The 21,289-nt window shown below is 40.7% G+C and overlaps 2 protein-coding genes across 3 annotated transcripts in view; both read left to right on the forward strand.

Annotated features, from left to right (window-relative positions):
* Nucleotides 1-5,149, forward strand: part of SMARCAL1 (SNF2 related chromatin remodeling annealing helicase 1) — an 86,693-nt gene extending 81,544 nt beyond the window's left edge. The window contains exon 17 of the mRNA XM_072617651.1: nucleotides 4,838-5,149. Within this exon, the coding sequence (XP_072473752.1) occupies nucleotides 4,838-5,056 (219 nt within the window). The 3' untranslated portion in view covers nucleotides 5,057-5,149. The remainder of the gene's footprint in view (nucleotides 1-4,837) is intronic.
* A 10,589-nt stretch (nucleotides 5,150-15,738) lies between these two features.
* On the forward strand, nucleotides 15,739-21,087 carry RPL37A (ribosomal protein L37a). 2 transcript variants are annotated; one of them, XM_072617652.1, is made up of 4 exons: nucleotides 15,739-15,849; nucleotides 17,677-17,805; nucleotides 18,750-18,832; nucleotides 20,957-21,087. In XM_072617652.1, exons 1-4 carry the CDS (start codon nucleotides 15,847-15,849, stop codon nucleotides 21,018-21,020), a joined length of 279 nt encoding a protein of 92 aa, XP_072473753.1. In that variant the 5' UTR covers nucleotides 15,739-15,846; the 3' UTR covers nucleotides 21,021-21,087. The 2 variants fall into 2 exon arrangements, 1 of the variants encoding a protein (XP_072473753.1); XR_011968907.1 differs by lacking the exon at nucleotides 15,739-15,849 and adding an exon at nucleotides 15,884-16,283.
* The last annotated feature ends 202 nt before the right edge of the window (nucleotides 21,088-21,289 follow it).

Here is a 21,289-nt window from a genome sequence, read left to right on the forward strand (position 1 = left end):
TGTCTATCTCAGATTCCGGCACCTACTTGAACAAGTACATTCTATTCTATTTTTTTAATCTTAAAAAAATGTTTTTAATTTAATTTTTTTCAATTAACTAAATGCTACTTACTCACTTCTGTGGAACTAATGAGGCAAGAAACCCAAGGGCATCATCAGGAATTCTTTTCCTACCAAATGGATGACTGGAAGTAAGAAATGAGAGCCATTACTTTATGATAGATTCCTGTTTTTCTCTTCTGTGCCTGTCTCCTGGGTCTTTTCATGAGTCTGCTTTGGAAGGTATACTGTGGGCTTATCAACCCTTCTACAAAGAGTATGGGGCTCTCACTTAATAAGGATGAACAAGCCTTCTCTTCCTCTCAAGACCTCAAGTGACTGGTTCTTTCATGCTTGGGAAGATGAACTGGACCATCAAAATACTGTATTATTGCAGGTGGGATGGGAAATTTGTGGTTTTCATTTCCTGTTACATTTGAAACCTCTAATTGTGAGACTAGGCTATACTTTATTACATCTGCTAGGTAAGTCCTCTTTCAGAAATGAAAATTGACAATGTAAAAAAGACTATAGGATGAATATCTAACATACCTGGAGAAAAGCCATCCCCAGGGTCAGAAAGACCTGGGATAAATACTGGTTGTATGACCTGTCACTTAACATCACTGCCCCAGATAACTCTTTGAGATAGTAAAATATGGACACGTTGCCCACCTGTATTGATAAAGTGATTATTTTCCCTATGAAATCATAGTTCCAAACCCCAGTATTATGTTAATTACCAAATAATCTTATTTGAAAAAAGGTCCTCTGGGAACTCTTTGGTCTTGTGAATATATGAATTTGGTTAGCCAAGTTTAAGTTGTTTTATCTCAAACAGTCAATCAGTAAACGTTTATTAAACGCCTATTATGTTCCATCCCTGTGCTCAGTACTGGATATAAATTTGCTAAGTGGAAATATATCTACTTGTAAAATAATAAAACCTCATTTGTTTTTGAAAAGTAATTCATAAGTCAGATGGTTTATGAATTAATTTGCCCTTTCCCCAGTTAGTCTGAGTTTTATTGTGTAAAGAATCCTCACCATGAAATTCTTTGAAAAAGGCATCTTATTCACTTGCATTTCAGTAGATAGATAACTTTATTAATTTTCTTTTTTAATTAAAAAAAGTTGGGGCTGGGAGATCTGTCATTATTAAAAGAAATATATTAATAAGTAGAAAGCAATCTTTCCTGTTTGGGAGACAGATTTTTAAAAGGAGTTATTCTCTTTAGATAATAATCCTACTAAATAAAACCAATTTAAAAACTGTGATTTGGAAAATTTTTCTATTAACTGGTATTAGTAAAACTCATAGAATCAGCACATCTTATCTTTACTAGCAGTAAAATTTGATTAATCTACAAGGAGAAAATATAGGGTTTAAATTAAGTGAGTAACTATTCTAGCTAACTCAGAGTTACCTTTTATATGATCCACATACTATAGAAAAGAGTAACTTTTGACACCATATATATGTTGCAGAAGAATGTTAATATCACTCAAAGTAATTAAGGAGTTAGGAAGGGGAGGATGACTTTAATTTTGTACATCCTTGAGTTTGACATGACAGTGGAATTTCAGTTCCACCAATGCTGATTTAAGTGCCTACTATATTTAGGCCTCTAGGATACAAAGGGAAAAAAATGAAATAATTCTGCTGTTGGGGAGCTTATAGTGTTGGGGGTGGGGAGGCATGAGGAATTGATTTGAAAAGGGCAAGGCTATTAACACCTGAGAAGTCAGGGAAGTTATGAAGGGGCTCCTGGACTGAGCCTTGAAAAAAGATAGAAATTTGAAGAAATGGAAATGAGGAAAGAGGGCATTCTTGACATGCCTGTGGAAGGGTGTAGAAATGGATTGTCAGGTTTATAAAACAACTCATAGGCCAATCTGGCTGGAACATAGAGTGCATAAAGAGGAATAATATGAAATATGTCAGAAAACTGCAGGTTGGAGCCAGATGGTAAAGGACTTTAAATGTCAGGCTGAAGAGTCTGTATTTTATTCTAAAGGTAATAGGGAGATACTAAAGCGTTTGAGCACAAGAATGACATGGCAAGATTTCAGCAAATTAAGTTGATAGTTTTGTGAAAGATAGAGTGAAGAGGGGAGAGAGACTCCAGGCAGGAGGCTGTTTCAATAGTAAAGGCAAGAGATGAGGAGGGTTTGAATGACAGTAGCCGCTGTATTAACAGAAGAAAAGACCAGGCAAGAAAGATCTTATAGAGGCAGAATTGGTAAGTCTCAGCAATTGATCGAATCTGGGAGGTGAGGAAAAGGGAAAGAAGAGTCAACGATGTCTACAAGGTTGTAAGCCTAGAGTACGAGAGGAATTCTGTTACCCTATGTAGAATGAGGAAGGTTTGGAGGAAGGAAAGGATAGGAATTCTTTTAAGGGATGTTAAGTTTGAGATGCATCTGGGGCAGCCATGTGAAGATAACACAACAGCAGTTGGTTAAAAAAAAATTAGAGTTTAGGAGAAAGATTAGGATTATGTGTATAGAATTTGGAGATATCTGCTTAGACATGATAAGAGCCAGTGAGATCACCACTAAAAGTGTATAAAGAGAAAAATAATAGAGCCTAGGAGAGTGAATCCTGGTTTCTCTGAATGTTGAGCCTGATTAGCAAGTAGAGTGATGATCTAGCAAAGGACCCCAAAGGTAGAATTAGAAAACAGGTATGAGAGCTAGGAGAGAGCAGTGTCTTGGAAGCCAGGGAGTCAGTTATACTGAGAAGGTGGAGGTTGACAGTAGCAGAAGCAACAAATGAGAATTGAGAAAAGATTAACAGTTAAGAAATCATTAGTAACCTTGGAGAGCAGTAGTCAAGTAGTAGGATCAGAAGACAAATTGTAAGAATTAGAGAAGTGAGTGGGATGTGAGGAAGTAGAGACACCAGTGTTGATGGTCTCTCTAGGATTTTGGCAGTGAAAAGGAGAACAGATGTAGGACCATAACTTGACAGCAAGGTTAAGTGAAGGATGAGAGAGGCCTGGTCATATTTGTAAGCAGCATGGAAGGTTCCTGAAGATAAAGCAGGTTTAGGAGGAGTGAGACAGGAAAGTTAAGATAGGCTATGATCAGAAAAGAGAATTTCAGAGTCCATTATTATAGAGGTAGCTTTGTGATATATGATGATCTGGTTGGATATGTTATAGTAGGGACTCTTGGGTATGTGTTGGACTGGTTAGCCTCTGAGGTCCCTTCCATCTCTAGTCTACTATGATATGACTCTCCCCTTGGGGGGCTAAGGGAGAATAAAGATATGGGTCCTGGGAGCTGAGGAAATTGATGGACTTAGAGGTTAGAGTGTACAATGGGACATCAGCATGTATATCAAAGTTCATGATATGAAGACAGCATTTGAGGTGGGAAAGTACACTATATATTAATAAGAATTGGAAAACCTTAAGAGGGTTAGTGAGGCTGATGACTCTGTACAGCTTTTCTCACTTCAATCCTGTTCATGCACAATTCAAGACATCACCCTTGTGATGTCATTGGACCTCTTCAAGAATGAACGAAGGACAAATAACAAGAGAGATAACCTGGACACCAGTGGGATCTGATTTCAGGTGACAAAGACTTGTGGAGTAAACAGCAAAGATGATGAAATTTCATTCTTTCCATTTGTCTATAATAGGACTTAGCAAACATTTGTTGATCAGTTGACTGATTTATAACCAATTTTGGCAAACGTGGTATGACAATGGCACTGAGACAAGTATACTTCTTTCTCCTCCTCTTCTTGCCCTAGTGTGTCAGGGGCTTGAGAGAAGGAGCACCTCGTACTGCAGATGGTCTCTATAAGGGGAGATGTTCTTCAGACAGTTGGAAATACAAAGCTGGAGTGGATAGACCCCAGTGAGTGAGCGTATGGAGAGAAGAGGGTTGGCATTGATCCCCAAGGAATACCTACAGTTAGGATATGGAAAGAAAAGAAACCACCAAAGAGGGGTCAGAAAAGTAGGAAGAAATCAGAGAAGTGGGCCGTGTCAGAATCCATAAATGACTTAGTGTTTTGTATAGCTAGGGTTGCACAGAGGGCATTAAGTAGTAAGGAATGCAGTAAAGTATCAGGGCCCTAGGCTTTGTGAAATTTTGAATGTTGTCTGAGACCTGGTGAGCTGGGAGGTGGGGAAATCCATGGGGCATGGATAAGTGGCCTGGGAGAAGACCCTTCCATGGCCCCTATCTCATGCCTTGTTTCCTTTTATTTTTCCTAAGACTGTCAGCATCTCGTTTTTTTTGTTGTTTTTCTTTCATCTTTGGAGAGGTAAGAGATACTCAGTAGGTAAGTGCTTTGTTGAGAAGAGATTTATTGAGATCTCAGTACCAAGACTGAACTCAGAGAGTTTAACCGATTAAAGGACTTCTTAAGGCAAAGCCTGGTGTGTGGTAAGTGCACTGGTTCAGAGGTCAGAAGGCCTTAGCTCAAAGCGCATTTTGGGTTACAGGCCTACCTGTTGCTGTTTGTGTGTCCAGCTCCTCTGAGGCCTGTTTACTCATCCATAAAGTGAAAAGGACCAACATGAAGTCTCTAAAGGTCTCGTTCAGTTCTAAATTTATGATCCTGTGGAGTTCGGTCCTGCTTTGTCCTTTATCGGCTTTATGACTTGGAGTTTGTAAAATGAGGAGTAGGAATGATAATACTGTTGTTGTGAACGATCTAGACCCTGAGTGTGAGGTTGCCCTCTTCTCCAAATGCCTAGGAAAATTGGGAGAGAGTCAGGGGGTGGTATTTCTTCCCCTTGTGGTTGAATTATCTTGCTTTCCTTTCCTACCAAAGGACCCAAAGCAGATGAAGATCTACGACCTCTTCAGGGCATCCTTGTCTGACATGGATGGAGACGATATAGATGAGGCAATGCTCTTGGAGGCAGCAGAGGCCTGTGAGAGAGGAGCCTCCTCAGGGATGTCAGAGAGCATTTTCCAGGACAGCCCCAGCCCCTGGGAAGAGAGCTCCCCTAAGAAGAGGAGAATTACAGACGTTTTTGATCAAAAATGACAGGAATGACTTGTCATTTGGCTCTCAGAAGAAAAAAAAAATCACTGATTTAAAAAAAAATATATGCATTAAAATAAAGCAAGTTGTCTTCTATTTTGTTTTGTTTTTTTCAACCTGTTTTCACTTCATTCTGTGGCATTTTCTGGATGGATTTTATTTCTGCTATTCACTTGCAAGTCATGGAATCACTTCCCTGATGTAGTGGTCCTCATCAATCTCCTCAACACCAGTAAGGAGTAGATAAAATGCTGGGCTGGATGAGACCTGGGTTCAGATTCTGCCTCCCATACCTACTACTGTGTGACCCTGGACAAGTCATTTATCCTCTTTATGGCACAAGCAGTGCCTCCCCTAAGGCTGATCTACTAAATCTATATTCCTATACCCAAAACTGTGGAAATTTCCTGTCATTGCATTCAGGTACGTGATCATCAAGGTCCTCCCCTGGACTCTCAAATCAGCAAGCATATATTAAGCATCTACTGTGTTCAGAGTTGTGTGTTAACTTTGAGGCAGATCCAAAGCTGAGATGAGTCATAGTCTCCATCTTAGTGGAATTTTAAAGCCTTGTTAGGAGATGGAATGGATACCCAATTCCTTGCACTTGGGGGATACTTAATATTTGTATCTAAGTCAACATGCCTTTATTGAGCACTTAGTGTATATGCCAGGTACTGTGTTAAGCACTGGGAATGAAAATGCAAGCAGATAGACTGTTCCTGCCCTCTAGGAGTGTATATATTCTTTGGGGGAAAGGCCACACTGAAAAGGGAGATGGAAAGGGTGAGGAGAGGTGAGCTATTCAGCCTGAGGGCATTGTAGGGAAGCTACTAGAGAGGAATTGGGACCAGGCTGGCCTAGGTCTCCTCCTGAAAATGGAGGTTATATGAGGAACTGGCCAAGGAGAGGGAGAGTACTTCCAGCATGTGAAGTCCAGAGTGAGTTTCCAGGATAAAGTGGTTTCTGAGGCTTTGAAGAGAAAGACCAGGAAAATCAGGATTGCTGCCTGGAGAGGACAGAAGAAGACTAAAAGGAAGTAACAGACACACAAAAGGGAGTTGTAGTCAGTCAGTTAATTAACATTCATTAAGTGCCTAATATGTTCCAGGTGCTAGGTGCTAAGTGCTGAGCTGTGGCAAGGGCTGAGTTTTGGTGGTGGTTGTCCTCAAAGAGAATCATGACATCAGGGAGGTCAAATTAAATCCAATTTAAATTGGATTTAAGTGAAGCAGGGCTGTGCAAAGTCACCAGCCTCACTCCTCCAGAGTCATTTGGGTCCAGTGGCCAGATATAGACTAGGACAACTGGAGATTCCCCCCTTTCCCCAGCAAGGGCTAGGTACGTTGTTACCAACTTACCACTTCCTCTATCAAAGAGCTAGGGATAGTGGGTTTAAAATAACCCCATATCTAAATGGGGCTAATGATACAGGTAAAATATCATTTACATAGCATGTTCAGGCTTGTAAAGCCCTTTACAAATATCTTATTTTTCCCTCATAACCCTGGGAAGTAGGTGCTAGAATTATCTCCTTTTTGCAACATCAAAGAAACTGAGGCAAACCGAGGTTAAATGACTTGTCCAGGGTTGCATCAAGGGTGCATCTGAGGATGGATTTGAACTTGAGTCTTCCTGATTTCAGGCCCAATGCTCCACCTACTTTAACACTTTGCTGCAAATATCTAGAAAGCAAATTGAATGCCTACTACTATATCCCTCTCCAATTTTTTCCAAAACCCTGAGTGAGCTTAACTGTGCTTTAATAGTAACTGAATGAATGAAGATTTTATTAAGTGGATATAAATATAAGGAAGCAAGATAGCTGCTGCCTTCAAGGAGCTTACATTTTAATGGGAGAAGACAACACATAAAGGTAATGGGGTGGGGGGGGCGTTGTGTGGGGTAGGGGTGTGCTGGTACATGCCTAACAACTAGCTTTCTGGGAGAAAAAAATGTGCTCGTGACACATTTTTAAGTTTAATCAGTATTATGAACATTTTTTCCATCCCCTTCTACCCAAGACAATCAGTAGAATAAATAATTCAAGGCCTGATATGTAGCATTTGCAATTCCTGATGTATAGGTACTCACTGAAATTTTAACAACTGACTCTTGCAAGCTGATTTGATCTGGTCCAGCACATTTCTGGTATGGGGAGACATGGTTTGCAAATGGTGGCCAGGGAGTCACCTAGAGGTCTGGTTTGGGAAAGAGGATATTACAGCTTATCTATTATAGCCCAGATAGGATGGCGAGGTGGCCCAGTGAATGGAGCGCTGGGCCTAGAGTCAGGAAGACTCATCTTCCTGAGTTCTAATCTGGCTTCAGAGACTTATGAGCTGTGTGACCCTGGGCAAGTCACTTAACCCTGTTTGACTCAGTTTCCTCATCTGTAAAATGAGATGGAGAAAGAAATGGCAAACCACTCCAGTATTTTTGCCAAGAAAATCCTGAATAGGGTCACAAAAAGTCTAACACAACAGAATAACAACAACATTACAGCCTGTAATTAATATCAAATGCCTCTCCCTTTTCTACAGCTGGGTGTTTTGACACCCAACAGGTCATTTCTAGTCTCCTCTCCCCTCCTCCCCCCAAAAAATTCCCATGAATTCATGTTCAAGCTTTTGTTGACTGTTATAGGATCCAGGGCAAAAATGGGATTTTTGTGAAGTCTTGAACTATGATTTTTTTTAAAAATCACTTTTGTTTCTTTACTAGTTCTCCTTAAATGAACTTTCTGAAGGTTCATCTCAGCTTTCATAGAACGCCAGGAGCTGGCCTGTCACCTCACCTGTCCAGGGTGTCTGTAGCAAAGTGTCTTAGTGTTCCCAAGGTGACCTTATCTAGCTCTTGCCTCTGGAGCTGGGTTCAGGAGGCCACCTTCAGGTGGCTGCAGGTGATCCAATTAGACTAATGGCATGGTGCTTGGAGTAGCTGTTTTCACTTCCTTCTTGGCTGCAGATGAGCCTTTTTCTAGGTCATCATCAAACATTAAGCATCAGGAGCCATTTCTAAACCTCTGGCTCTCCAGGTGAACTCAGCATCAGAGGCTCCATGTCCTTTAAAATCATTGCTCTTTGGCTCTGTGAGAATTTGTATTCCCTCAGAGCAAAGGAGCAAACTGCAAAGTGATGGCATAAATAATGACAATAACTCCAACCTCATCTCTTACCTTAGGGTCATGGGACTTAGTGCTATAGCTTTCCAGATTTTACAGATGAGGAACCTGGGACCAAGGAACAGGAAGTGCCTCAGGTCATACTGATATAAAGTAAGAGAGCTGGAATTTAAAGCCAGGTACTTGGACTCCAAGGATAGTGCCCTTGCCACTTGAGAATACAAACAGAAGCAGAAATATAAAATTCCTGCCTTCAAGGAGCTTACATTTTAAAAATGTAAATAGTATTTTATTTTTTCCTGTGACATATAAAGACAATTTTCAACATTGATTTTTTTCCAAATTTTTCTCCCACTCTCCAAGATGGCAAGCAATCTGATATAGGTTATACATGTGCCATTATGTAAAACATTTCCACATTAGTGATGTTGTAAAAGAAGAAACAGAACAAAAGGGAAAACCATGAAAAAAACAAAACTGAAAATAGTATGCTTCCATCTGCATTCAGATTCCAACAGTTCTTTCTCTGGAGGTAAATAGCATTTTCCCATCAGGATTCTTTTGGAATTGTCTTGGATCATTGTATTGCTGAGAAGAGCTAAGTCAATCATAGGAGATCGTCACACAATGTTGTTGATTGTGTTCAAAGAACTTATTTTCTAATGACTGATGGGGAGACTACTCTCCCAGTAGCATGGTAGAGAAAGTCTGGAGAATTCCAAATACAACCTAGAAAGGAAGCTATGTCTGGCCTGGGCCTCCTCCCTAAAAATGGAGATTGTTGAAAAAACCAGTCAGTCAGAAAGAGAGAAAGTCCAGGGTCATGAAAACTGAAAAGGAATGAAGATATGCCTGGCTTGGGTGCGATCCTGGGAGTTACCAGTTCATCTTATATGCTACTGCTGAAGTAATCTGCCACCATACTACAACTGCCTTTCCCATTCCCTTCCTTCTTATTGGGTTCTAAGATTACCAAGCTAAGAGGGATGAATCTCTTCTATTAATCCCAGTTGGCTGAATTCTGCTAATGGCTTTTGAGTTCAATAAGGGAGGGATTTGGGTGGGAGCTGAGCTCTCTCCATAGTTGTACAAAATAAATTCTACATAGTTTCATGATCTACAAAATAAGAACCAAGGGCCAGTACTCAGTAGAGGAGTAAATTTATTTGGCTTGGCTACATCCATTCTATGTGGAAGGTGAAAAATTGTCCCCACCCTCAATGAATCTGATTTCTACAAGGGGCATATACAGCCCAGTCTAGTAAGCATCTATAAATGGTTTACCATGTGCCAAGCCTTGGACATACAAAGAAAGTAAAAAAACACAGTCCATGCCCACAAGGACATCATGTTGTAATGGGAGAGACTGCATGCACAGAATTGTATGCAGAAGATAAATAGGGTGTCAATGGAAGGTGATCTCAGAAGTGGTAGAAGTTTAGGATTTGGGTGGAACACCAGGAAGGTCTACAGAAAGTGGGATTTAGCTCATTCTTGAAGAAATTCAGGGGAGGCAAGAGATGGAAAATAGCCTTTTAGGTTTAGGAAACCAATCAATGCAAATGCGTGAAGTTGGGAGAGAAAGTGCTGGGCCTGGAATCAGGAAGACCTAAGACATAAGCTGTGTGACTCTGGGCAAATCACTTAACTCTCTCTGCCTCTGTTTCCTCATCTGTAAAATAATCTGGAGAAGGAAATGGCAAACCATTCCAGTATCTTTGCCAAGAAAACCCCAAATGGGGTCACGGAGAATTAGACATGACAAACGACTCAACAATGACAAAAGAAGGCCAGTGTCATTGAATCATAGACTATGTGGAAGGAAATTAATTGTAAGAAGCCTAGATAGGTAGGAAGGGGACAGGTTGTCAGGTTTAAAAATGAAACCAAGGATTTTCTATATGATCTTGGAGGCAATACATATCACTCTATTTTTTTGTAATCAGATCTGTGATTTCATTGGTATAGGGAATGCAGGGCAAGGAAAACTCTACCAATATAGGTCTGTACCTGCTTGTCAGTTTCGTAATCTTAGAGAGTTATCAGAGACATTGAAAAGGTAAGTGACTGATCCAGGGCCATGTGTCAGAGGCACATGCGCTCTGCTCTGCACCAAGCTCCCTCTCCAACATGTAAACAGGCAAATATATACATAATAATATAACTTGATGAGGAGGGAAGCAATACTCACCACTAAATAGGGTTCAGGAAAATTTACCTTTAGAAGATGACTCATGACCTGATCCTTGAAGGAAGCTAAGAATTCCTAGAGATGAGGAAGGAATGCATTTCAGGCATGGAGCTGGGAGTGTATATTCAGGTAATGGGAAGGAGGCAACTTTGGTCAGAACAGAGAGGAGACTTTAAATGGCAAGCCAAATTTGTAGTTTACCTTTCAGCCATATACATCCTCAAATCCAGCCACTGGGGCTTGGGGAAAACAAGAAGGGCCGACTCTTGATGGAACTTGACTTTTCTTCTTGTCTGTTGAATTTTTTTTTCTCTATTGAGCTTTGGAGCCTCAAATCTCTGGTTTCCATTCTTCTGACAGCCTCATACATACATGCATACAGAGTTTTAATGAAACTCAAGAGCTCTTCAAACCAGAAGTGAAGAGGACGAAATGGAGAAAACCTGATTGTTGAGACTGTGGCTGTCTGATGGCAACTACTTTCTGTCTTCAAGCAGGATGTGCATTTGGGATGATGGTGGAGGCTGTGAATACTTTCAAGAGGAAAATATTCTGTATGCCGCTGGAGAATTCCTTTGACTCAGCAGCTAAAACTTCTCTCTCTCTCTCCCTCCCTCTCTCTCTCTCTTTCTCTCTCTCTCGGCCAGTTTTTAATTAAATTATTTACTTTTATAAAGGGAAAGTGAATTTTGAGTGTTCTTGAAGACTGGAGGTGACTCAGCAGAGATTATACTGAGATTTTTACGAGGACATATTATAGATAAAGTGTATACCTGACAGCTCTTTAATGGCATTCAAGATTTATCTGTGTGTAGAGAAAATAAATTGAGATTTTATGAGAGGCAGAATCCTCTGAAGACCCTTAGAACTGATTTGATCAAAGTGCCATTCCTTCTTCCTCCAATCTGCTGTTTAAAAGGAATTGTTCAACTTTGACAAAATTACTCAGTATGTGGAAAAAATGTCTGTCTGGAACAGAGTGCCTCATTTTCTGCCATTCTAATGCTGGAGTTCAAGAGCTCTCTCATCCTCTCTCTGTTGTGCTCTCTCTCTCTCTCTCTCTCTCTCTCTCTCTCTCCCTCTCTCTTTGTCTCTGTCTGTCTCTCTGCCTCTGTCTCTCTCTTTGACTCTACCCCTCTCCTCTATTTCTGTCTCCTTCTCTGACTCCCTTTCTCTGACTCTTTCACTGTGCCTACCTGTTTCACTCTATCTCTGTCTCTGTCTTTCTCACTGTCTTTTTCTCTTTTGCTTTATCCCCCTCCTCTATCTTTGTCTTTCTTTCTGGTTCTCTCAATATCTCTGTCTTTTTTGCTCTATCTCTGTGTCTCTGTCTCTCTCTCTTTTGCTCTCTCTCCTCTATCTCTGTCTCTGGATCTCTTTCTTTCTCTATGTCTGTCTGTTTCTCTCCTCTCTTCACTCTCATCAGTCTCCCCTGAACAGTTGCTGGGTGCTGACTTAAAGGCAGTGTGGAATATTCAAAAGAGCCATGGTTAAGGAAGTTAATTGAAACTCTGGGTTTACCACCTAACGCTCGTGTTATTTGGGCCAAATCACCTCCCTTGTTAGTTTCTTTATAAAATTGGGATGGAGAGTTCCTTCCACTTCTAAATGAATGATGCAATGAGAAGGCAGTTTCACGGTATGAAGATCTCTCTATCTGGGCAGTACTGCTTTGACTGGTTTCTCAAGAGATTGCAGTATGCTATAGTGAAAAGAGAATTGGTTTTGGATTCAGAGGACCTGAGTTCAAATCCTGCCTCTAATGATTATTACCTGTGTAACCTTGGACGAGGCAGCTAGGTGCTCATTGCAGTCATGAAGGCTCTTGCCGTGAATGAAATTTACTCTTAATTTTTTAAAAATGTTTACTTTGGTCTTTTTTTTTTTTTAATGTTACTGTTATGTCCCACTGACTGCCTCACCCCTATGGAACCCTCCCTTCTAACAAATAAGTACAAACAGACAAAACAAATCCATATATTATTCACATTTGAAAATGTATGTTTTATTCTGCACCTCTGGTCCACCACCTCTCTGCCAAGAGCCAGTCTTCTGAAATCATGAGTGGACACTGCATTTATAAGAATTCTGATGTCTTTCAATATCATATGGGGGTCTGTGGTCTTTAAATATGTGTGTGTGTGTGTGTGTGTGTGTGTGTGTGTGTGTGTGTAGAGAGAGAGAGAGAGAGCTGTTTCAGTATAATTAATTTCCCTTATAATTCTATTTTATTTATCATTTTATTTTAGTATTTAAAAACATGATTCTGAGAAGAGGTTCACAGGCTTCATCAGATTACCAAAGGGACCTAAGGATATGAATGAGGTTAAGAAGCCCTGATATATAATGCATTCTCCTGGTTCTGCTAACTTCACTCCACATCAGTTCATCAGTACAAGCCTCCCCAAGTTTGTCTGAGTCTGCCATATTCACTATTTCTCCTGCAACAATAACATTCTATTATATTTGCAGACCACAGTTCCTTAAGCTATCCTCCAGGTGATAGACACGGACACCCCTTTAGTTTCTGGTCTTGCTAATGCACTCCCTTCTCCTCTCAGCCTCTTCCTTCCTCCCCATGACCTCTAAGATCAAATATAGAAACACAAAGAGTATCAGGTTGACCCAGATCATGTTGATACCTCATTTCAAAAGCCTTCTGAGAGAGAACAGCTTCAATGTTTCCTCCTTCCTCAATTTTTCCTAAAGAACTTTGTCAGTATCTCTCTTTTCCCCATTACACCTGACCTTGTATTAGGCTTATCTGAATACATACATACTGTATTCTACCTGGCATGAAAGTAGGAAGTAGCAAGTTGAGATTGATGAGAAAGCTAATTGTCTAATCGACTGAAAAGTACAATCCATGAAGAGTAAAACTATGAAATAAAGCTGTCAAGGACGATTGAAATCAGTTCACAGAGGATTTGAAATACCATGTAAAATTGTATTTTATCCTAGAGGCAATAGGGAGACTCCGAAAGTTTTTGAGAAGAGCATGAAATGAATTTAAAAAGCACTTACTATGTACAAAGTCAGGATAACTTGGGTTCAAATCCAACCTCAGACACTAGCTGTGTGACCCTGGGCATGTCACTTAACCCTGTTTGCTTCAGTTTTCTCATCTGTAAAATGGTGATTACAAAAGTACCTACTTTTCAGGATTGTTGTTGTAAGGGTCAGATGAGATAAGTGTAAATTGCTTAGCACAGTTCCTGGAACATAGGAAACACTATCTAAATGCTATTATTGTTGCTAAGTTCTGAGAATATAACTGGGATACAAGACATTCCCTGCACTCAAGGAGCCCACATTCTAAAAGGGGCAGACAATGTGAATAAGAAAAGGTTTCATCTGCAAGTTAGATGGAAAGCCCTGGTTGTCCATAGGGTGCAGTAACATAGCAGATGGCAATGAATCTTCTTTAAAGTAATTTCTGTGGATAAAACCATATCTCTTTCTAATATTGAACCATGTGCAGTACCAAAGACTCTGGCGGTAAGATCTTTCTTCTCCTGGATGATGGGGAGGGGGGGTAAGCTGAGAAGTTGAACCAATATAGATTAAAATACAATTGGGAAATGCTTAACAAAATAAATAAAAATATAAAAAACCACAAATAATATCACGTTTAAAGTTACTTCAGTAGGCAGCCTGCAGGGATCTTTATGTATGAATTAGTGGTCCCCATTTCTATTTAACACACTGTATCTATTAACACACTGTGTCTATTGACACGCTGCTATTTTCAGGATTCTTGGGTTCATCTGCCCAATGTTGCAGTTGGTCAGTAGCTGCTGTTTGTGGTAACAGGAAACGTAGATTTCTTTTCCACAAGGGTTGCTCCCCATCAATTGCTCCCCATGGGATCTCAATCCACAATTTAAGAATCCCTGAAGGGATCAAAAAGTTTAAGGAGCCCTGCTAGGTGACACAGAGGATACAGCACCAGACCTGGAGTCAAGAAGACATCTCCACAAGTTCAAATCTGGCCTCAGACACTTAGTAGCTATGTGACCCTGAGCAAGTCACTTAATCCTGTCTGCCTCAGTTTCTTCATCTGTAAAATGAGCTGGAGAAAGAAATGGCAAGTCACTCTTTGGCAAAAAAAACCCCAAATGGGATCATGAAAAATGAGTGAACAACTAGGAACTATTATTTGGAGAGTTATTTTGATAGTGATGTGAAGGATGAATTAGAGAGGAGAGATACTAGAATTAGAGACACTAATTAGAACCTATTACAATAACTCAACTAAGAGATTAGGAACTAAGGCAATGAGTGATAGTGGAGCAGAGATGAGGAAATGAATACAAAAGCTCTTATAGAGCTAGAGTCTGTAAGACTCGGATATAAGGGGCACAGAGGGGATAAGAGGATTCACAATTATTTTGACATTTCAGTTCTGAAGGCTGAAAAGATAAGCTTGAAAGAGGGACGAGTTTAGGGAGAAAGCTGATGACTTTCATTTTAGACACTAAATGCCAACAAGATATCCAAATGGAGATGGTCAATGGACAGTTTGGTGATGTGGGTCTAGAAGTCTGGAGCTGAAATGAAGGCTGAATTTGGTGATCATCTACATATAAAGGTAGTTAGTGGAATGCATGAGAGTGAATGAAAATGGCACAGAGGAGAGAGAATGTCCTGTGAGCAGAATCAAAGAATCATGGAATTTCAGAGTTGAAAAGGACCTCGTGAAAAAGAATCCTCTCTGCAATATCCCTTACAAAAGATCATCCATCCAGAATTTGCCTGAGTACCTCAAAAGGGTGGAATGACTCCTTGCTCCACAGGGCAGAACCAAAATCAGGGGGAAACGTTTCAGTGAGGTAAAGTTAAACTTGACGTAGGTTAAAAACTCCCTAACAGCAAGGTCTTGGAGCAGTGAATGAATCACCGGACCCGCATTTTAGCTACATAAATGCTGGCTATTATTAGTATTTAATATTTTGATAAGTGTCATGTAATTGGTTTCTTTTGTAATCCTTTGTATTTATTTTACGCATTTTAAAACATTATTCTAAGAAGGGGTCTACAGCCCTGACTAGACTGTCAAAGGTGTCCACAACACACACAAAAATTAAGAATTCCTGATCTATACCTATGATCTTATGATCTGTAAAATACAGATGGACTTCAAAGTCTCCTCCTACTTTTAAATTCTACAGTCCTAAGAAATCTATTCCACATCTAATATTCTCTGACTGTATAGTCTCCTCCTACTTTTAAATTCTATTTTCCTACAAAGACTCTTCCAGGTATAACATTCTGTAACTGTATTTCAAACACTCGCAGGTTCCTCCCCAGGGAGGTAAGAGCATCCTGGAGGACTCATCCTTAGACTTTACCGCCCAACCATAGAGTTCTGTTGCTATCTAGCCCCACCTCCCTACGTCACGTCCGGTCTCAGGCTCTGAAAGCGCGCATGCGCACTTCCTTCTTTCCTCTCCGAGTTCCAGCCCAGTAGCTGGCAACATGGTAAGTTGGCCCCCTCCCGGCCTAGGCCTCCCTTCATCCGCTGCCATCTACCCCGCCACCGGCCCCTTTGTGACCCAGAATGCCCCCGTGCTTCTTCTCCAGCCTCTGCCTCATTCGCGTTACCCCAACCCGGCCCTCTGCCGCCGGGGTGGCCTTTGCCCCGGGGCCTGACTCAGGGGCCGGCCGGGGAGGCGCGCGGCCTGCACAGCCTGGAAGGGCCGAGCCCTGCGCGTGCGCCCGCGCCCTCGGGAGAGAAGGGAAGCGGGGAGGGCTCCGCGGAGCGCGCGGGTCCAGGCAGGGTTTGGGGGTAGTGTTAGGGCCGGGGAGCGGACTCCGGCGTCCGCGGGCGGTGGGCCCCGAGAGGCCCGGAGGAGGAAGGGAGCCCGGCCCCCAGCCGGTCTGGAGACGTTTGTTAGGCCCCTACCGTTTGTCAGGTGCGGTGCGAAGGGGCGGCGGGCGTTTCGGTGCTGGGCATCTGCCTGCCTCAGTTTACTTCTCCGTAAAAGGGGAAGTGCCGGGAGTCAAGCAGACTCCGCTTCCTGAGCGGAGCCGCGTGGCCTCGGGCGAGTCACTCGACTCTGCCTCAGTTTCCTCCTCTTTAAAATGAGCCTTGGAAGGAAATGGCGAGAAAGCCCCCCTGGTGTCCTGGAGAGCGGGGCGGGCAGGTGGAGGTGGGACAGCGCCGACCCCGCGGGGCTGTGTTAGCGTCAGACGGCGCTGGCTTCGGGGGGGAGCGCGAAGAAAAGCTGGGGCGGGGGGCGACGGATACACGGGAGAAACGGGAGATAACCAGCAGGGGTTCTGCACCGTAAAGCATTGTATACATTGTGTTCATAAATGGGTGCGAATACATCGTTTAATATATGTATGTATTTGTAAATGAACGTATAAGTTATAAATAATTTATAACAATAAATGTAAATATGTGGGTGCTTATATAAACGTTCAGTTAGTTATTAGCAGTTGGGGCTCTTTAGAAAGGCTTGTGCTAGGTTGCTTAGAGTTGTGGCGGGGTCCCTTGGGAGCTCAGGAATAGCCATACTTCGCACTAATTTAAGGTGTACAGAGTACCTGTGAGTCTCCCAAGAACCCCTGTGATTTTAAGTGGCTTTTGATTTCTACTGTGATTATAAGCTACTTAAAAGCAGGGACTGGTTTTTGGTTTTGTTTTGGTTTGTTTTTTGCCTCTTGTATCCTCATCATTACTTAGGTGCTTAATAAACGTTGATTGATTGATTAGCTCCTCAACTTTTCCTTCCAATGCAGATTTCTACTTTTGTGAGGTCAAATGACTTGCCTGCTGTGGTCACACAGCCCAGCATGGATCAAAGGCAGGATTTGAACTGAGGTCTCTGCTGACAGATTCCCCCCCCCCTTTTATTGTTACTTTCCACTAAATCATGCTTAATTTAATTTTGTTTGCTAATAAAATGAAGTAGCAGCCAGCATTTATTATAGTGCTTTAAGATGTATAAAGCTTATTAAAAATACTTGATTTGATTCTTACAATAACCTAGGAGGTAGGTGCTGTTATCCCCATTTTGCTTTGAGGCCAGCTGAGATTAAGTGACTTGCCTAGGGTCTCCCATTTAAATGCTTGAGGCTGAGTCTTCCTGACACCAGGTGCATCACTTTTATCTGCTGTGATACCTAGAAACCCTTCTCCAGTCAGTCTTTAATACTTCTCAGCTCTAGATTACAAGGGACTGTTGGATCTTCTTAGTCTCATTAAATTATAAGCTTCTTGAGGACAGAAATATTCATTTCTGTACCCTGTTGTTAACAAGTTCAGTGTTTAAATGTTTTGTTGAAATTGGACCATCACAGGCTAAACGTACTAAGAAGGTCGGAATCGTTGGTAAATATGGAACACGTTATGGTGCATCCCTCAGAAAAATGGTGAAGAAAATTGAAATTAGCCAGCATGCCAAGTATACCTGCTCCTTCTGTGGCAAGGTGAGTAACATGAGGAAAGGGGCTGTCTTAACTGTCCTTAGGACTTTTCCAAATGTATTGTTTTTCTGTCTTCCCCCTTGTTTTGAATCCTTAAAACTAATCTTTTTAAATTATAAGTGCCTTCTTTGTGCCTGACCTTGTACTGAGCCCTGGAAATAGAAAGAAAAAGACTAGTGGTTGCTCTGAAGGAATTTAAATTCTAAGGCAGAGAAAATTAAATATGAACTTAGGGAAGGATCACAAACAACTTGGGGGGATTAAGAAAGATGATGCGGTAGCATTTGAGCAGAACCTTGACATTGACTAGGAATTCTGGGGGAAGGGAAGTGGTGAACAGGAGGGGACACTGAGCAGCTAAAGGCACAGAAATGGGAGATGGAACATGATAAAGGGGAGGAGCAAATATCCATGATTGCTCAGGTTAGAGCTTTTTTCTCTTAGTTCTCTGATAGGCATTTTATTTAACAAATGTGAAAGGTGAGGCAGTGTACAAGAAAGCTTGCTGTTAAATTCCAGCTCTGTCCTTGCTGTATCTGTGGCCTTGGGTAAAGTCATTTAGCCTCTCTAAGCTTCATTTTCTTCTGTAAAATGGACATAATGATGCTACCTGCCTAAAAGTTGTTGAGAGAGAGTGCTATATAAATGTGAGTTGTTAGGGATGAGGCAAAATTTAGACATTTATTAAAGACTTAAATGGAAAATAGAAAAGAATTATTTGCAGAGAACTCATGATAATAAGTATTTGTTGAGTTGAAGTTTAGATAAATAAGATACTTAATTTGGAGGTGTGGGAAGAAGAAATGTTCTAAAGGAAAGCACATGACAGTGTTGCCCTGAATTGAGCATTACATCTGACAGCTTTTAGAGAGCTGAAACAGTTAAATTCGGTGCCTTAATACTTCAAGCGTGGAAGCTAGTTCATGTGGGATATTTCTTTTTTGTAGACCAAAATGAAGAGACGGGCAGTGGGTATTTGGCATTGTGGATCCTGTATGAAAACAGTAGCTGGTGGAGCATGGACATACAAGTAAGTTGATTTGCCCAGGGGTGTGGGTGTGGGTGGGTGTAGTAGTAAATATGTCTGCAGTGGGCAGTGCTAAGTTCAGTTTTGATTCCCACAAAAGTTGTTTATGCCTAGTATGTTCCATGGCCACAGATTATGCAGCCAGTGGTCAGGTAGTGTTCTGAGGCTGAACTCATTTCACCACTAAAAACCCATATACATGCTTTGGGCCTTCAGAAGAAGGGTGTCATTGTGAATGTAAAGAGACAGTTGTGCAGGGCTATAAATGGGGAAGCTTTAGGAGGATAGTTTTACATGGGTCAGAAGCTGAGCCTCTTTTGGAAATTGTTGGTATATTAAGTCTTTGTTGTCTCTTATGTCTTCTGTGCACTTTCTTCCATCTTTACCTGTTATATGTGACCCTTTTTGATTTCTGTACTATTTACTCCCTGAAATTACCTTTATTTCCTTGGTATATATTTTATGTATACTTAAATGTGTAAGTGTTGTATCTCATAGTGTTAGTTCCTTTCTGGGCAGAGATACTTTTTGTATTCTTAGTATCTGGCTATTTACACATTCTTGTTCATTTTGTTTCTTAAATAGCCTGGCAGGATCCTGGCTTTGGTCCATAGCAGCAGTATGACAGTGGACTATTTGCTCCAGACAGGCCTTGAAGCCTTTAAGTTACAGGTCGATTGCCACGTACGTTAGGGTAGGAAGCTTGGTCTTTAGCTATCTTATGTCTTAGTTATAGTAAGAAGTCCTGAGGCCAAGAGACTCAGTTGTAACTTCAGGATTCAGTTGAATCCAGCCCCAGCAAGTCAAAATTCTTATCACATATAAGATGCATGTTGCTGGCAGTTTTGTTAATCTTTAAAGACACTTCTGAAAGATTTAGAATTGATTGTGAGATATTTGGGGAGACTTGGAGGAAAAGAGAAAGGTACTCTCTGCTGGTTACGTAGCAGGTAAAACAACATAGTTGGCTCATGAGTGGGAATAAGGTTATTTATTCATAAGGAAGTGGAGTCCTTGATAAGTAAGACATGCTATGTAAACTGGAAAAACTTAATTCTAATCATTTTTTTTTGTTGAAAATAATTGTCAAACTTATTCCGTACTTACATAACTAAGTTTTGGCAGCTGAGGGATCAGCATGACCATTTTCTTTAGAGTGTGGAACAATGACAGAGGTAAATTTAGGTAGTTTTAAAACATTTTCAGAAACATTCAACACATTTTTTTGCCAGCTTAGTGTTAAAGCTTTCTAAGTTGTTAACTGAGTCCCAGAGTAAGGCTGATAGTATATGAAAAATGAAGTCTTCCTTAGTTAAACTGTTCAGAATTTTTTAAATTGTTTTTTTTTTTTTTAGACAAAACATTTAAAAGTGATTGCTAATGCAGTGCACTAAAAATTCTTCTCTTGTATACAGACCTGCCTCTCATGCTCTTTTCATTCCAATTTGCCACTTCTCTATTCTGGTCTGATAAAATCAGATGCCCAGGATTGTTTAAATTGTGCAGACATTAGGAAGCATTGAGGTGTGAATGAGAAAGCTTTTTATGACTGCTGAATACTAGAAAATTTTTTAAGCTCTGTTGGGAATGGACCTGTCCCACTTCAGTTCAGATATCTTGGCATTCATATTCAGCACAGCAAAACTATACAGCCCTGGTCAGTACAGTAGGGGTACAGAAATAAAGGAATTGCTCTTATTAGGGTGTGTTATAAAGAGTCAAAATAATAAAATATTAAAAGGCAGACTCTTTTTTACCACAGAGCTATTTCAGTGTTAGCTCATAAAATTGATGTCTCACTTTTACCTGTTTGCTTATTTGTTTTCTGCTGGTATCCAAACCATCGGAAGCACTAGAAGCATATGCTGTATAGTCAAGATTTTACCTTTCTGCAAAATGTTTTTAAAGGTGTAGTCTCTAGAAATGAATTATTTCTGAATATAGTTTTGCAGTTCCCTCTAGAAAATCCCAGAAGAAATCTTTATCATTTAAGTTGAGACTAGCAAAAGCAGAATTTCTTCCATTTGTCATTTAAAGAGATTTCTAGCTAGGATTTCATAATATCCTTTCTTGTTTTAAAGTAGTTGTTTATGTTGGAAAATCTGACTTTGTTACTTTTCTTTCCAGTACCACCTCTGCAGTCACGGTCAAATCTGCCATCAGAAGACTGAAGGAATTGAAAGACCAGTAAAATCTTCTTATCAAATATCTGTAGCCCATAGTCCAACAATAAATGGGTTAATTTATGGAATAAAAAATCTCTTTGGTTCTTAGTAGTCATTTTTTGAACCTATTTATAATTGGCTTGCAGATATTTGGTTAGTGCAGAGTAGGTATTAAAAAGCTGGGGTTGAAGGTAGTGGAGATACATAGTTCTGTCTTTTCATGGGATTAGGTGATTGGAGGGAAAGGACCAACCTGTATAGAGAACCATAATAATTAACATGCATTGGAGAGTTG

The sequence above is a fragment of the Notamacropus eugenii genome, chromosome 6 (genome assembly GCF_028372415.1).
Source record: "Notamacropus eugenii isolate mMacEug1 chromosome 6, mMacEug1.pri_v2, whole genome shotgun sequence".
Classification (NCBI taxonomy): Eukaryota; Metazoa; Chordata; class Mammalia; order Diprotodontia; family Macropodidae; genus Notamacropus; species Notamacropus eugenii.

Bases quoted from the DNA above. Each gene is read 5' to 3' on its own strand.
- RPL37A (XM_072617652.1), top strand. The intron at 17,806-18,749 runs GTGAGTAACATG...TCTTTTTTGTAG, and splicing joins CCTGCTCCTTCTGTGGCAAG to ACCAAAATGAAGAGACGGGC. The intron at 18,833-20,956 runs GTAAGTTGATTT...TTTTCTTTCCAG, and splicing joins GGTGGAGCATGGACATACAA to TACCACCTCTGCAGTCACGG.